A 14,996-nucleotide genomic window follows, 5' to 3' on the forward strand; every position below is an offset into this window, starting at 1 on the left:
TTTCCAAAGAGGAGAGAACTTGGAAGGTGAGAACCCAGACTGTACTTTATAAAGATGGTTCTAGAAGCATTTCCCCCAAATGTCATAGTGGCCGTGTTTTAGGACTACACTTAGGACGCTAAGCTTGGAGAGGGAACTCTGCAGGCACCACAGTGCACTCAGTGGATGCATTGCTCATCTCTCCTCCCTTTGCTGGAAACTTCTGGGTGCCACAGACCGTGCTTCAGCTCTGTATTCCCAAGGCCTGATACACAGAAGGTACTCAGTAAATGATGCTAAATGAGCAAAGGAGGCAGACATTCACTCTCTAGGGTCTGGTTATACCTGTTTGTTGTTAAAGTCGTACAGAGTGTAACCAGCATTTGGGTGAGCTGAAACCTTCACATAAGGAACAGCTTAATTCCAGTTGAAAAGAAATCTTCAAACGTGATTGCGTTTTCTTAATTGTTACTAAACTTTATTAATCCTAAGTAGTAGGAAAGCTATTGTTATTATTTTGTTTAGTGTTTATTTTTATTTTTGAGACAGAGACAGAACATGAGCAGGGGAGGGACAGAGAGGGAGACACAGAATCCGAAGCAGTGTCCAGGCTCTGAGCCGTCAGCACAGAGCCCGACGTGGGGCTCGAACCCACAAATCGAGAGATCATGACCTGAGCCGAAGTCGAGACGCTCAACCGACTGAGTCACCCAGGTGCCCTGGGAAGTTATTATTATGGACATTACAGCGTATTTCTAGGATGGTGGTTAATGGTTAAATATTTTGAAGAGGGACATACATTGGAGGACAAAATCTTAGGTTATGTTCAAATTCCTTAGAGTTGGCAGCATTTCCAGATATTAACAAAGGTCAACAAAGCTTCTAAAATGTTTCTAACATTTGGGGCCTGGGAGCTACTATATTTTATTTTTCAGGCGGTAGAGCTTGCAGCCACAAAATGTTTAACACTCAGTGAATTAGTCAAATGCTAAGTTTTCAATTGGTAGGTGGTAGTTTGAATATAACCTTGATTTTTCTTAAAGGCATTTTAAGGGTTTCAGCCTACCCAGTTTGATCATTCTATGTACACTTTTTAAAAAAACAAAAAATCTATATTTGGCATTTTCATTAAGAAAAAGCAAATAATGTAATACACATATGGGCAAAAGAGATCATCAGGCAGTTCACAAAGGAAACACTGGCAAGCTTCATAAATATGGAAAAAGATTCTTGGCTTCAATCATAATGCAAATATTACCATTATGAGATAACTTCATTCTATCTCATTGAAAAAAATCAGTGTCTGACAGTTAAGAGCTGTGGAGAGATGCGAGGCCTGAGAATGCTTACACCTGTCCGCTGCTGGTGGGAGGGAGACGAAGGCAGGTGGGCGGCATCTGTTGAGGTTAATATGCTTATGCCTGGAACAGGTAATCCCCTTTTGCGCACATACTCCAGAAAAAGTTTTAGCTGTAAACACTAGGACGCTAGTGCAGAAGTGTCATGGCATCTGCATTTGTAATAGCACGTACTAGGAATGATCTAAACCTTTGTCAGCTACAGAATAGGTAGAGTGTGATTAATTCACGTGAAAATACTATTCAAGTCAATGTGGACAAACATCTCACTGTGGTGTGGAATATTACGGCACGGTATGCTGCCACCGATACAGACACGGAAGATGGGATTGTCGGGCTCTGCACGTGTGCTGTGAAAATGTCTAAAAGTGCGTGGCTGTGTCATGGGACAGATGGAGGTAAGGTATGCATTTAGACAGAGTTCACAAAGGGGATTTGACTGTGGTGATAAGATTTTTTTTTCTTAACCAGGGAGGTGGGTATTGTATCGTTCTTTCTATCTTTACTGGGCCTTTAATGCTACACAGTAGGTAAAAATTAATCTGTAGACATTTGGTTAGGGTTACGTACGCTGATTTGTAGGTTCTAACTTGATAAGGGGGCGCAGAATCTAAAAAAGCAGATTATGTATTTAATTACTGTACTTATTGGAAAAAAGAAACAACCAAACAATCCTAAAATGTGTATGGAACCACAAAAGACCCTGACTAGCCACAGTGACCTCGAAGAAGGAAAGCAAAGCTGGAGGCATCGCATTTCCAGATTTCAAGTTATATTACAAAGCTGTAGTTATCAACGCAATATGGTACTGGCACAAACATAGACACATAGATCAATGGAACAGAAATGAACCCACAACTATATGGTCAATTAATCTTTGACAGAGCAGGAAAGAATATCCAATGGAAAAAAAAGACAGTCTCTTCAGTAAATGGTGTTGGGAAAACTAGACAGCGACATGCAAAAGAATGAAACTGGACCACTTTCTTACACCAGACACAAAATAAATTAAAAATGGATGAAAGACCTAAATGTGAGACAGGAAACCATCAAAATCCCAGAGGAGAATGCAGTCAGTGAAGTCTTTGACATCAGTGGTAGCAACTACTTTCTAGATATCTCACCAGAGGCAAGGGAAACAAAAGCAAAAGTAAACTATTGGGACTTTGTCAAGATGAAAATCTTCTGCACAGCAAAGGAAACCAACAAAACTGAAAGGCAACCTGCTGAACGGGAGAAGATATTTGCAAATGACCTGTCTGATAAAGGGTTAGTATCCAAAATATAAAAACTAATAGAACTTACCACCCAAAAAACAATCCAATTAAAAAATGGGCAGAAGACACGAACAGGTGTTTCTCCAAAGAAGACATCCAGATGGCCAACAGACGCATGGATAGATGCTCAGCGTCACTCATCATCAGGGAGATGGAATCCAAAACCGCAGTGAGCTACCACCTTACACCTGTCAGAATGGCGAAAATCAACAGCACAAGAAACAAGTATTGTCAAGGATGTGGGGAAAAGGGAAGCCTTGTGTTGCGCACTGTTGGTGGAAATGCAAACTGGTGTAGCCACTCTGGAAAACAGTATGGGGTTCCCTGAAAAAGTTAAAAATAGAACTACCCTATGATCCAGCAATTGTATTACTGGGTATTTACCCAAAGGATACAAAAATGCTGATTCAAAGGGGTACATGCATCTCAACGTCTATAGCAGCATTATTTACAATAGCCAGGCTAGGAAAGCAGCCCAAATGTCCATTGATGAATGAATAAAAATATGGGGTGGGTGTGTGTGTGTGTGTGTGTGTGTGTGTGTGTGTGAGATGGAATATTATTCAGCCTTAAAAAAGTGAAATCTTGCCATTTGCAACAACATGGTTGGATCTAGAAAGTATTATGCTAAGTGAAATAAGTCAGAGAAAGACAAATACCATACCTCACTTATAGGTATGGAATTTAAGCAACAAAACCAGCACAGGGGAAAAGAAGAGAGGCAAAGAAAGAAACAGCCTCTTAATTGTAGACAGCACACTTCTGGTCACCAGAGGGGAGGTGGGGATGGGTGAGATAGGTGATGGGGCTTAAGGGGGGCACTTGTGATGAGCACCAGGCGATGTATGGAGGTGTCGAATCACTATATTGTACGCTTGAAACTAATACTACGCTGCATGTTAACTGGGATTTAAGTGAAAGCTTAAAAAATATTTACTAGGACAGGTACTTGCTCCTACAGTTGGCCCATGGCAAATGCTCAGTGAGATTTCAAAAAACATGTATATGTTGGTGGGCCTCAAACTGCCAGTTTCTGTGCATTGTTTCGTCTGAAGTATGGTGGTGAGGCTCTGCCGTTTGCCTCTCTCGGTTAATATGTGCGGTCTCTTATAAGCATTTTATTGCTCATTGTTCCCTAGCTTTACTTGACGGTGCTAATTTGGCTACTTTTGGTTTTAGTCCAGATGACCAGTCGGGGCTTTTGTTTCCTGAGGTTATGCCTTTTTGTTTATTTTTGTTGTTGGCTTGTTTTGAAGTGTTGGGTGTCCCTGTTCTTTGTTACTTCCAGTTGTCATTTCTTTTAAGATGAGTAAGGTAATCCAGGAGTGTCACCTTTACTTGTAATGACTCAGCCTGTCCGTCAGACTGTCAGGAGGGCTTCCTGACTTCTTATCAGGCCGATCTATGCAGCCCGGCCTGGGGAAGCTAGGCGGAAAGAGTGGGTTTGCCAGTGTCTCTCTCGTAGCCTGGGTTTCAGTCCTCTCTCTGTCGATATCAGATGTGTCTGCAGTTCCCAGCCTTTGGAGCCTTCGCATCTGTTTGTAACGAATCTTCTGCTTAGCTTTGTGGAAGGAAGCAGAATCCGCCTACCTTTTTTGTCACTGGAGGGAAGTCGGACTCCTGGTACTACAGCAGTTTGGGAGATGACATTTACTTTTAATACCTCAGTGCCAGAAGAGTCGATGGTGCAGTTTCTCTTGACTTTGCAGTTGGAAACTTGATACATTATTTACAAAATATTTGTGGTTAGAATAGAAATCTTGGAACAGAAGGTTTTCTGGGTTTGTTGTCTGCTGAGTCCTGTGTGACCTTGGAGAAGTCTCCGGTCTTCTGTGAGATACAGCCTGGCAATGACGTGAGATCACTGCGATTACTTTGTTCCCATCTTAGCTGCCTCTGGATGGCTGATTTTGACCAAATACGAATTTTAAAGGTATTTATCAATTTTGTGAGTCGTTTTTGCCACCTTAAATGGCAGTCAATGGAGCGTTTCAACTGGCTGTATTTCCTGGGTTTGCCCTGTATTCCAGCTGTCACTCACATGCCGATTGTGCCTTGTAAGGTTTAAAGATTAGCTAGCTTAAAAAAAGTAAAAAAGATTAGCTAGCTTATTTTCATTCTCTAAGGCAGGGGTCACAAACTTTATCTGTAAAGGGCCAGAGAGAAAATACTTTAGGCTTTGCGGGCCACATGGCCTCTGTAGCAGTGACTCGGCCGTGCTGTTGTAGCATATGGAAACGCGGGGACGGTACGTGTAATTTCGAGGAATTCCAACTACCCGTGTTGGTGATCTGAGAAAAGAACTTCTCTCTTCTTAGATTCCTGGGTTGGAGGCCTCAGAAAGTTCTAGTTAAAGTGCTGAATTTTCCTCATGAATACCGACATTTGAACAGCTCTTAGTAACTCATTAAATAGATTACTAATGAATAGGTTTTGGATACGCGCAAATGTTCGCGGGAAACCTTGAAAGGATTTGCAAGTTTGGCTCCTTTTGTGGCCCGTGAGAAGGCAGAGGATCATCATCTGAGAACTGAACATCACTGCCCTGGAGGGCGCTAGTCTAGCGTTGTCTTCTTGAACTTGGTAGCATTACTTTGACTTTGCAAACACCCATGGGAATATGGGGAGAGAACGCCTTGTCTCTGCGTGCTTGGCCCTGCTGGGGCTCCCAGTCGCTGGGGGTTGGTGCCCTTTCCGTATTCAAACTGAGTGCTTACAGGCCCTGCAGCAGGCTGTGTGGCTGCAAAAATGAATAAGCCACGGAGCTTAGAAACCAACTATTTTAACAGAAAACCGTAGTAAACATTTCTGTGGCGTGCATGTGAGCGTGTACCACAGTTGATTTAATTAGTCCCTTGTTAATGGACTGAATCGCTATTGATTTTCTTTTGCTTCAGGCTCCAATGTGTCTTGGCATGGCACTGTTACTGATCCCTTCTTTATTTAAAATGTTGATGTATTGCTTATTAAGGAGTTTTTGCAGTGGTTTTGATTTTTTAAAAGTTTGCCGTACAGTACGTTAAAAAAAAAAATCTTGTTTGCTGACCGTTTTGGCACCCCTTGCATTTGCACCAAAGAAATGCCTTCTCTCTGCACCCTAGTGGGCCCTGCCGGGTAAATCTTCCAGCGTCCCCTGGACTTTGCAGGTTGTCTTTGTGGACTCTGGGTTCTGTTATCTCTTCCTGAAGGGAAAGAGTTTGTCCTAGCAGGCGGTTAGCTTTACCTGACTCTTAAACTCCGGCTCCCCTGAGGTGATCAACACACTCGGGGCCCTGTCCTTGGTTTTCCAGCCCCTACTGCTCACGGGGCCTCTTCGGGGCTGCCTTGTGGAGGCCCCGAGGCCGGGGCCACGGAGGTTTTGCCCTGCACTGTAGTGCTCCCGGGCGGCGTCCCGGGCCGAGTCCCCGCCTGCCTATGCTCCCTCCTCCCCGCCTGTGCTCTGCTTGCCGTAGCTCCTTTAACTCCTCCTCTCTCTCTGTGTGGGGCCTCTCCTTACCAGCCTTGCCGCTGCCTCAGTTTCCCTTGAGTTTCACCATTTGATTGTTACCCTTTCACTTTTTGTAAGTTCTAGGTCCTCCTTTGAATGGGCTGGCCACTTGTAATACTCCATAGCTCCTTTATCTCGTTTCTTAAATTTATTTTTGTATTTTTCTTAATATTTATTTTTATTTCTGAGAGAGAATGTGTGCAAGTGGGGGAGGGGCAGAGAGAGAGAGGGGACAGAGGATCTGAAGCAGGCTCTGTGCAGACTGCAGAGAGCCCGATGTGGGGCTCGAACTCACGAACCGTTGGATCGTGACCTGAGCCGAAGTCGGACGCTCAACCGATTGAGCCCCCCACGCGCCCCTCTTTTTGTATTCTCTGTACCTACTAAATATACCCATTTTCTGTTCTGTGGTTGACACTTCCAGGGTGTGCCACTTCTCTCTGTAGAAAAATTCTGACTCTCATTGGTTCTTTGTGCTCTCACTTGTGACATCTCGTTTCTCATGGCTTTTGTGATTTTTGTTATGGACTCACATTTGTTGGTACTGTATTTGGGGCAGTTCTTTGAAGATCGGGTTGAGGGTTCTATCCCGGCTCTCCTTTGTCTTAAAATTATTGGCTTGTGGATTTTCAGGCCATCCACAAAGTGTGGATTCATGCCCAGCTTGACAACTCACTCTCTCTGGTTTTCCGCAGGGCTCTGGGATCTGAGTCCCTGTCTCGCGTGGGTCTGAGACCTTTCCTTCTGTCCTGCTGCCCATAGCCACTGTGCTGCACCATAGCTGTGTGCTTCTGGAATCTGTCGTCACGCCTCCCTGAATTTGCACTCTCACCGAGTTCCCGGTCAGGGGTATTTTCCCTTCACTTCTTGCAAGCTCATCCATTCTTTCAGGGGCTTGCAAAATCTTTGTGTAGCTTGTTTTTTCTTTTCTTTTCTTTTAAATTGCTTTGCAGTGTGAGGTTTTGGGATCTCTGTATTCTGCAGTATTACTAGAAATCTGTCTGACAGTTTTCCAGTTTTTATTAGGGTCTAACTTAGCAGTTGTGGTCAGTTCTTACGATAGCTTCTAAGATCCTGATTAACTCTGGATACTGTCTTGTCGGTGTTAGAAATGGGGTTATGGCATTCTTCATCCTCATGCTGTGGATTAAACACATTTGTATGGCCCGAGTGGGCTACCCAGACATCTGGATAATTTCCATTGAATGAGAAGATAGGATTCAATTGTAAGCAGCTGAATTGAACTGTTAGCACACAGTATGCTTGTGAATTGAGGGTTGCCTGTGTGTAAGTGCAGGACTGGTAATAAAAGAGATGACTGCATAAATCTGGTCTTGAGGTTTCCTGTGGGACCCTCTCTGCAGTCGTGTCCCTTGATTAGGTGCACTTTGCGAAGGTGGTTTTATGTGGCCCTGTTGCCGGAGCTTCCCATTTTCCTGTAGCGTCCTGGAGGCCTACACCCCGTTTCCGGCCCCTGTCACCCGGCCTGTTGAGGGGGACCCCTGCGGTGTTCACCAGGAGGTGTGCTGGGGGTGAGACTCCACGTGGGGCATCAACTCAACCTGCCTTCTTTACATTTCAGATTACTGCTGATGTCCCTGTACAACGTGAGCATCAACCTGAAAGGCCTGAAGTACATCAGCGAGAGCCCGGGCTTCATCCCACTGCTTTGGTGGCTTCTGAGTGGTGAGGAGGGAGGGGTCCCCCGTGCATCTTCTCGTCCAGCCTGGGCGCCTGCCCCTCTGTGGCTGGAGGAAGCTGTAAGGTTGGGATGGCGGGCCCAAGGGTATTAGCATTTTTTCAAAGAAAGCTTTCAAACTATGAAGAGCTCAGTGGGGTGCTAGGTTATTTCTGGTTCTGCTTCTGGAGTATTGCTCTCAGTTATGATTCTGTGACACAAAGAAAAATGATCTTCTAGAACAGCTGGCAAGGGGCGTTCGCCCATCCCTTTCTCTGCGGGCAATACAGCACTGAGTGTGTCGTCTGCGGCTCCGAATGTCAGGGAAAGAACGTGGGGAAAAAGACATCAGGGAGATTGCAGCCCTGGAGTTACATACGTAGTATGCGTATGTGGCGTTGCTGTTTTCTTTGAAACAAAAGCTCTGTCTACTCTCTTTGTGTAGTTAACGTTCGGTGTTATATTCGTTTCTGCTGTATAATATAGCGATTCCACATTTCTCTGTGTTACTCACTGCCCCTCATGATAAATGTATTCTGGATTCCCTTCATCTATCTTTCCCCCCCCCGCCAACCTCCCCTCGGGTGACCACCAGTTTGTTCTCTATAGTTAGGAGTCTGTTTCTTGGTTTGTCTCTATTTTTCCCCTTTGTTTGTTTGTTTCTTCAATTCCACTTAATTGTGAGTGAAATCATATGATACTTGGCTTTCTCTGACTGGCTTACTCCCCATGCCATTATACTCTCTAGATCCAATCGTATCATTGCAAATGGCAAGATTTTCTTGCTTTTTATGCCTGAGTGGTATTCCATTATACGTACGCCACACCTTCTTTATCTGCTCATCAGTAGAGGAAGCCGCTCGGGCTGCTCCTATAATTTGGCTCCTACAGATAACGCTGCAGTTTACGTAGGGGTGCATATATGCTTTCGCTAACGGAATTAGCGATTTCACACCCTTTGGGTAAATAACCAGTAGTGTGATTACCGGGTCATAGGTGGATCTGCTTTTAACTTTTTGAGGAACCGCCATGCTGTTTTCCAGAGTGGCTGCACCAGTTTGCATTCCCACCAGTAAATAGTACATGAGAGTTCTCCTTTCTCCACATCCTCACCAACAGCTCTTATTTCTTGTGTCTTTGGTTTTAGCCATTCTGACAGGCGAGAGGTGGGATTTCACTGTGGCTTTGATTTTCATTTTCCTGGCGATGAGTGACGTTGAGCATCTTTTCGTGTACCTGTTAACCATCTGTATGTCTTCTTGGGAGAAATGCCTGTTCCTGTCTTCTGCCTACTTTCAAATTGAAGTATTTGTTTTTTGGGGTGTGGAGTTGATACTCCCCCTTTACCAGACATGTCATTTGCGAATGTCTTCTGTTCTGTAGGTTACTTTTTTATTTTATTGGTTTCGTTTGCTGTGCAGAAGCTTTTTATTTTGATGAAGTCCGACAGTTTATTTTTGCTTTTGTTTCTCTTGCCTCAGGAGGCACATCTAGAAAAATGTTGTGGCCAATGTCTGACCACCAAGTTAACACAATTCTGTCCCAATCTGTCCATCATAACTTTTATTTATTTTGAGAGGTAGTGCGCACGTGCGTGCACCCAAGTGGGAGTGGGCGGGGGAGGGGGAGGGAGAGAGAGAGACAGAGGGAGACAGAGAATCCTAAGCAGGCTCCAACACTGTCAGCACGGAGCCTGACATGGGGCTCAATCTCACGAAGTGTGAGATCATGACCTGAGCTGAAATCAAGAGTCAGACACCTAACCAACTGAGCCATCCAGGCGCCACCATCATAACTTTTAACACTGTGTGTTTAGTAGGTACGTATTTCACTCAAGTGTGCAAAAATAGACTTGCCTTATTTTTTCATAACTTACGTCAATCTCCCCTGGAGCTTCAGTGCCACTTGCTGGTGAATGCTTCTTTTTTGTAACAGCAGTTTGGAGGTATAATTGACATGCAATAAACACACGTTTAAGGCAATCAATGGATAAGTTTTGATGTAAATATGCACCTGTCACCACAATAAAGATAGTGAACGTGGCCATCACCCCCAAAAGGTACCTTGTACCACTTGGTGGTCCCTCCCTCCCATCCCTCTGCTCCTGTCTTCCCACTCATTCACCACCTTTTTGCACTATAAATTAGTTTTCATTTTCCACGAGTTTATATTCCTGGATTCCTGCATCTTGTATTCTGTTTTGCCTGGCTTCTCTCATTCAACATGATTATTTTGAGATCCGTCCGTGTTGTTATTATGGACTGATAATTGGCTGCTTTTTATCGCTAAATAGTGCCCTGTGATGTGGGTGCACTACAGTTGCTTTATTTATTCAGGTGCTGATAGACATTTGGGTTGTCTCTAGGTTTCGGCTATTATAAATAAAACTGTTGTGAACATTCTAGTATGTCTTTGCATGGATATATGTTTTCATTTCTTTTGAGTAAATACCTAGGAGTGGAACGTCTAGGTGTATGGTAAGTGTATGCTACCATTTTGCACACCCCCCAGCAGTATGTCAACTGCTGCGTAACCTTGTCAGTGCTCGCTGGTCTCTCTGTTTAACTTTAGACTTTAGATAGTGACACCTCACTGTGGTCTTAATTTGCACTTTTGTTATGACTAACGATGTTGAACACCTTTTCATGTACTAATTTCCCATCCATGTATCTTCTCTGATAAGGTATTGTTTCATATCTTTTGCCCATTAAAAAAAATTGGGTTGTTTTAATTGAGTATCGAGAGTTCATTGTATATTCTAGATACAAATCCTTTGTCAGTACGTGGTTTGCAAATATTTTCTCCCAGTCTGTGGCTTGTCTTTTCATTTTCTTTAAAGCATTTTCAAAGAATGGAAGTTCTTAATTTTGATGAGGTTTAACTTCTTCTTTTTCTTTTATGAATTGTGCTTTTCGTGTATTCATGTTTTATTTATTTTTGAGAGCATAAGCAGGGGAAGGGTAGAGAGAGGGGGACAGAGGATCTGAGGCAGGCTCTGCGTTGACAGCAGCCAACCCAATGTGGGGGGGGGGGGGCTTGAACTCATGAACCGCGAGATCATGATCTGAGCTGAAGTTGGATGCTCGACTGACTGAGCCACCCAGGTGCCCCTAAATTTGTTTTCTTTTAATAGTTCTAAAGTTTTGAGTTTTATAGATTTAGGTCTGTGATCCATTTTGGAATAACACTTGCATGTGGCAGGAAGTGAGAATCCCAGTTCTTGTTTTCTGTACGGCTGCTTGGTTGGTGTAATGCCATTTGTTGTGAAGGCCCCTTTCTCCACCAGATTGCCTCTGAACCTTTGTTGAAAATCACATGACAGTGTATGTGAGAGCGTGGTTTTGGACTTACTATTCTGTTCCGTGGATCCATTTTTGTCTTTATGCCAGTATCATACTCTATAATAAATCTTACATCAGGTAATGTAAATCCTCCAACACTGTTCTGATTTTTCAGTTTTTTTTTCGTTATTTCTAAGTTCTTTGTGTTTCCAGATAATTTGAGAAATCAGCATGTCACTTTGTACCAAAAACAAATCCTATTGGGATTTTTATCGGGGTTGTGCTGAATTGACCTTTCATTTGGGGAGAATTGGCATTTTAGCAATATTGAGCCTTCCAGTCCACGAACATAGTATATATGTCCATTTATTTAGTTTTGTTGGAAACAGGGATCTCTCATGTTTCTTTATATCTTAAGAATAGAGGAACTGACCTCCTTTGTTCCTAGCTGTTTTTGCAAGGATGCTTGCATAGTGAGCACCCTTAGTAGGTAGAGATGCTGTCTATCTCCAGAGCCAAGGGTGGGCTTGTTTACAAGCATGCAGTAAGGGTAATGCTTCCCTCTAGGGCAAAGGTCAGGTGGGCTTACTACCCATTATGAAAGATCTGGGGTTCCTCCTGTGTAAGGCAACCCATGGCCTGTTCATGGCGCTGTGGAATTGGGTCTCACTGAACTGGCCCAAGTGTGGATGTGGCGGTTGCTGGTGAGTAGTGCAGTCCTTTATCTTGGACTCAGGAGTTTCGAGTCTCTCCTTCCAGCACCCGTGAAACTACAACCTGCTGAGCCGCTAGCTGGCAAATAGGATAAAACACCAGACTTCCATAGTCTCAAGGGCTGTGTTTTGTACAGCGTGATAACTCCTAGCCCCCAGGGTTGGATGCTTGACCAGACAGCTTTTACTCTCTTGAGAGTGTGAACTAAGTAAGGGCTGTGGACTCCAGCATGTGTCCTGGACCTGACCTATCAGGTGCCCGTCCAGCCCAGTTGTCGTGGGCACGTCATGCCCACGATGCCAGTTGGAGGGGGAGGAGGTGGTGACAGGGAGACAATAACTAGATACTTTTTGAGTGGCAGTCACTGTTGTAAATGCTTTACATATATTCACAGATTTAATTCTCTAAATGCCATTATAAGGCAAATACTGTAACTTCTCTTTTATAGATGAGGCAACTAAAGGCACATAAAGGCGAAGTGACTTGCTCAAGGTTGTATAGCCTCTGAGTGGAAAGCCTGACAGGTGGGCTCCAGACCCCATCTCTTGGCCTCCATGTTGGACTACTGCTTTGCAGAAGCACCTCAGACGTGGCAGCCTGGTTCTGGGTGCCTCCCTGCCTTTACCTGCCTGTAAGCTGGCTGGGCTTGGCCTTGGACACGGGGGGTCCTGCAACCATATGCTCCTCTCTTTTTAAGCTAGCACCTTCTGTCCGCTGTTTTCTTTCTTATCAAAGGAGGGCCTTAAACGTTCTACAGGGTCCTGTTTAGCTATGGTACTCCAGAAATTGTCTGCAGCTGAGAGAGAATTGTTGGGTCTGATTTCAATTTATACAGCTCTCTAGGCATGAGCAGTCTGAGTGGCCCTGACGCTCACTGGACACGGTGCTCTTTGACCCGAATGGACTGTTCTGCTTAAACTTTGGATTGTGTCCAGTAGGGGACCGTGGTGAAGTTGCCTTAATGCCACTTTTCCCCACTGTGGCATCAGTCTTTCTTGTCCGTGAAGACAACTGTTCTTTTGACACAGTGGACACAACCCAAACCCTAATAAATCTTTTACAAGGTCATTTTGCCTGGTATCTTAGAGCTGTTATCACAGTCAAACAAAGGCAAGGTCTAGTAAACCCAGGACGTTTGACCCTCGAATTATTTGTGGAATTACTTCAGCTTAAAAATTGAAATTTGTTGGGGTGCCTGGGTGGCTCAGTCGGTTGAGTGTCCAACTTCGGCTCAGGTCATGATCTCACGGTTTGTGGGTTCAAGTCCCACATTGGACTCTGTGCTGACAGCTCGGAGCCTGGAGCCCGCTTCGGATGCTGTGTCCCCCTCTCTCTCTGCCCCGCCCCTGCTGGTGGTGATCTGTCTCTCTCAAAAATAAACAAACATTAAAAACATTTTTTAAAAACCTTGAAATCTGTTATAGAATCTGGTGCATATGATAGGAAGGTGAATATATTTTTCTATTCTATATTTTATTATAGAATAGGAAAATAGGAACAAAAATAGTTCCCTGAAAAGTAATCCATGCTGCTTGGTGCTCAATGGATTTAGTGTGACTGTCAGAGCTCTAGGCTCTTGTAACTGCTTAGAGCTAGGACAGAACCTGAAAACCGGCGTATTCTATCCCTTTGCTTTTAGGTAGATCTGCTCTGTGAAAATATACCAGACAAATAAGAGTCTGTTGTAGTTTTTAGAAGATCTAGGAAAAGAGATTTCATTTCTTCTCTTAATAATAGGGTCCTGCTTTTATCAGCTCTCCTGTTGGGAGATTTGATGTATTTTGAAGAATGTCGACTTGGGATGCATTTGATTAGAATTGCAGCTTTTGTACTTGGGAATTCACCTCACCTTTTAGAATCCCGCTCTTCTGTTCTGCAAAATGGAGATTCCTACCTCAAGAGTCTTAATGTGTACTAAAATGCAGCAGCGCCAGGGCCAACACCTAACAGAGTCGGTGTGAAATACGTTGTGCCGCAGGTAAGTCTTTTGTGCTGCGGCGAAAGCTCACTTCCTTTTATTTCCTTTGACCTAAAGGTAGCAGGTCGCTAGCACGTGTCTGGACTTCCCAACCCAGAGTATAGAACCGGTTGCTGTGAATCACCCCTCGCCAAACAACCTCGTTTCCTTTAACATCTGTCGGATTGCATTTTCCTTCCCTCCGTGCGCCTCTGTGACTGGCTTTTCCCCATGCCGTCTCTACATTCTCAACATTCCTCTTAAGCTGCAGAGCTGGCATGGAGAGCTAGTAAACGGCCGGTGAGGACAGAACGTATCGGGATGATGACCACAGGTTATGTCACTGTGAGCGCAGACTAGTATCTTGATCACGCTTGTAACTCTTCTGCGCTGTGTTTCCTGGCCGTGTGTACGATGTTGACTAGGAAGGCACTTACCTCTGTCTTACATTTATTTAGTGTGTGTGAGCAGTGCGGGACACTGATAATCCCACCAAGTTTGTATGTTTAGCCCAGACCTCTGTCCTGAACTCCGTACTCATACGTCCACCTGCCTCCTTGGTGTCCCCACGTGGATATCGGAGTAAACATTCAGACCTCTCCGTGCGGACCTTGTCTGGCAGGCAGCCAGACGTCTCCCCGCGGACGTCTAATGGATACCGAAACTCCTCGTGTTCAGGCTAAATTCCTCATCTTTCCCCACACTGACCTCTTGCCATGGCCTTCCCAGTCTCTGTTAATGACAGCTCTGTTTTGATTTCTCAGGCCTTTAAAAACCTTATCGTGAATCTTGTCTCCTTTTCCTTTCACACCCACATCCAACCTGTAAGGAGATCTCGATGGCTCCGCTTTCAAAATTGTACAGAATCTCACCGCCGTCTACCAACCCCACCTGGCTTTGAGCCTCCATCATCTTTCATTTAAAGAATTCCCAGCAGCCTCCTACAGATCTCCCTTCTGTCCTTCCTTGCAGGGCATGAGTGGGGAGCCAGTGGTATGATGGAATAGATCCCAGACCAAGCCTCCTTATTGAAAACAGTCAAAATGTTGAGTGAGATGTAAAAAAAAAAAAGTTTTTTAAATGCTCCTCTGAGCTAGGAGAAAAGTAATTGTATCTAAAGCACAAAAAACCAAGCGAAAGTGGGACACCAAAGAAGTTATAGACCTGAGCTAACTCCCGCCTTGAGGGCATTTGTCAAAATGACCTTTAGTTTCCATGGCCTCCCAGGGTGTGGGGACAAGAAACAAAGCCCAGGTCCCATCCCA

General features: G+C 44.4%; 1 protein-coding gene across 2 annotated transcripts in view; it reads left to right on the forward strand.

Moving 5' to 3' along the window:
• HSF2BP (heat shock transcription factor 2 binding protein) overlaps positions 1–14,996 on the forward strand; it is a 94,975-nt gene that overhangs the window by 43,753 nt on the left and 36,226 nt on the right. For both annotated transcript variants that reach the window (XM_078452717.2, XM_078452718.2), the window contains exon 8: positions 7,684–7,787. In XM_078452717.2, coding sequence (XP_078308843.1) covers positions 7,684–7,787 — 104 coding nt within the window. The remainder of the gene's footprint in view (positions 1–7,683; positions 7,788–14,996) is intronic.

The sequence above is a fragment of the Panthera onca genome, chromosome C2 (genome assembly GCF_046562875.1).
Source record: "Panthera onca isolate mPanOnc1 chromosome C2, mPanOnc1 haplotype 2, whole genome shotgun sequence".
In the NCBI taxonomy this organism is placed as follows: Eukaryota; Metazoa; Chordata; class Mammalia; order Carnivora; family Felidae; genus Panthera; species Panthera onca.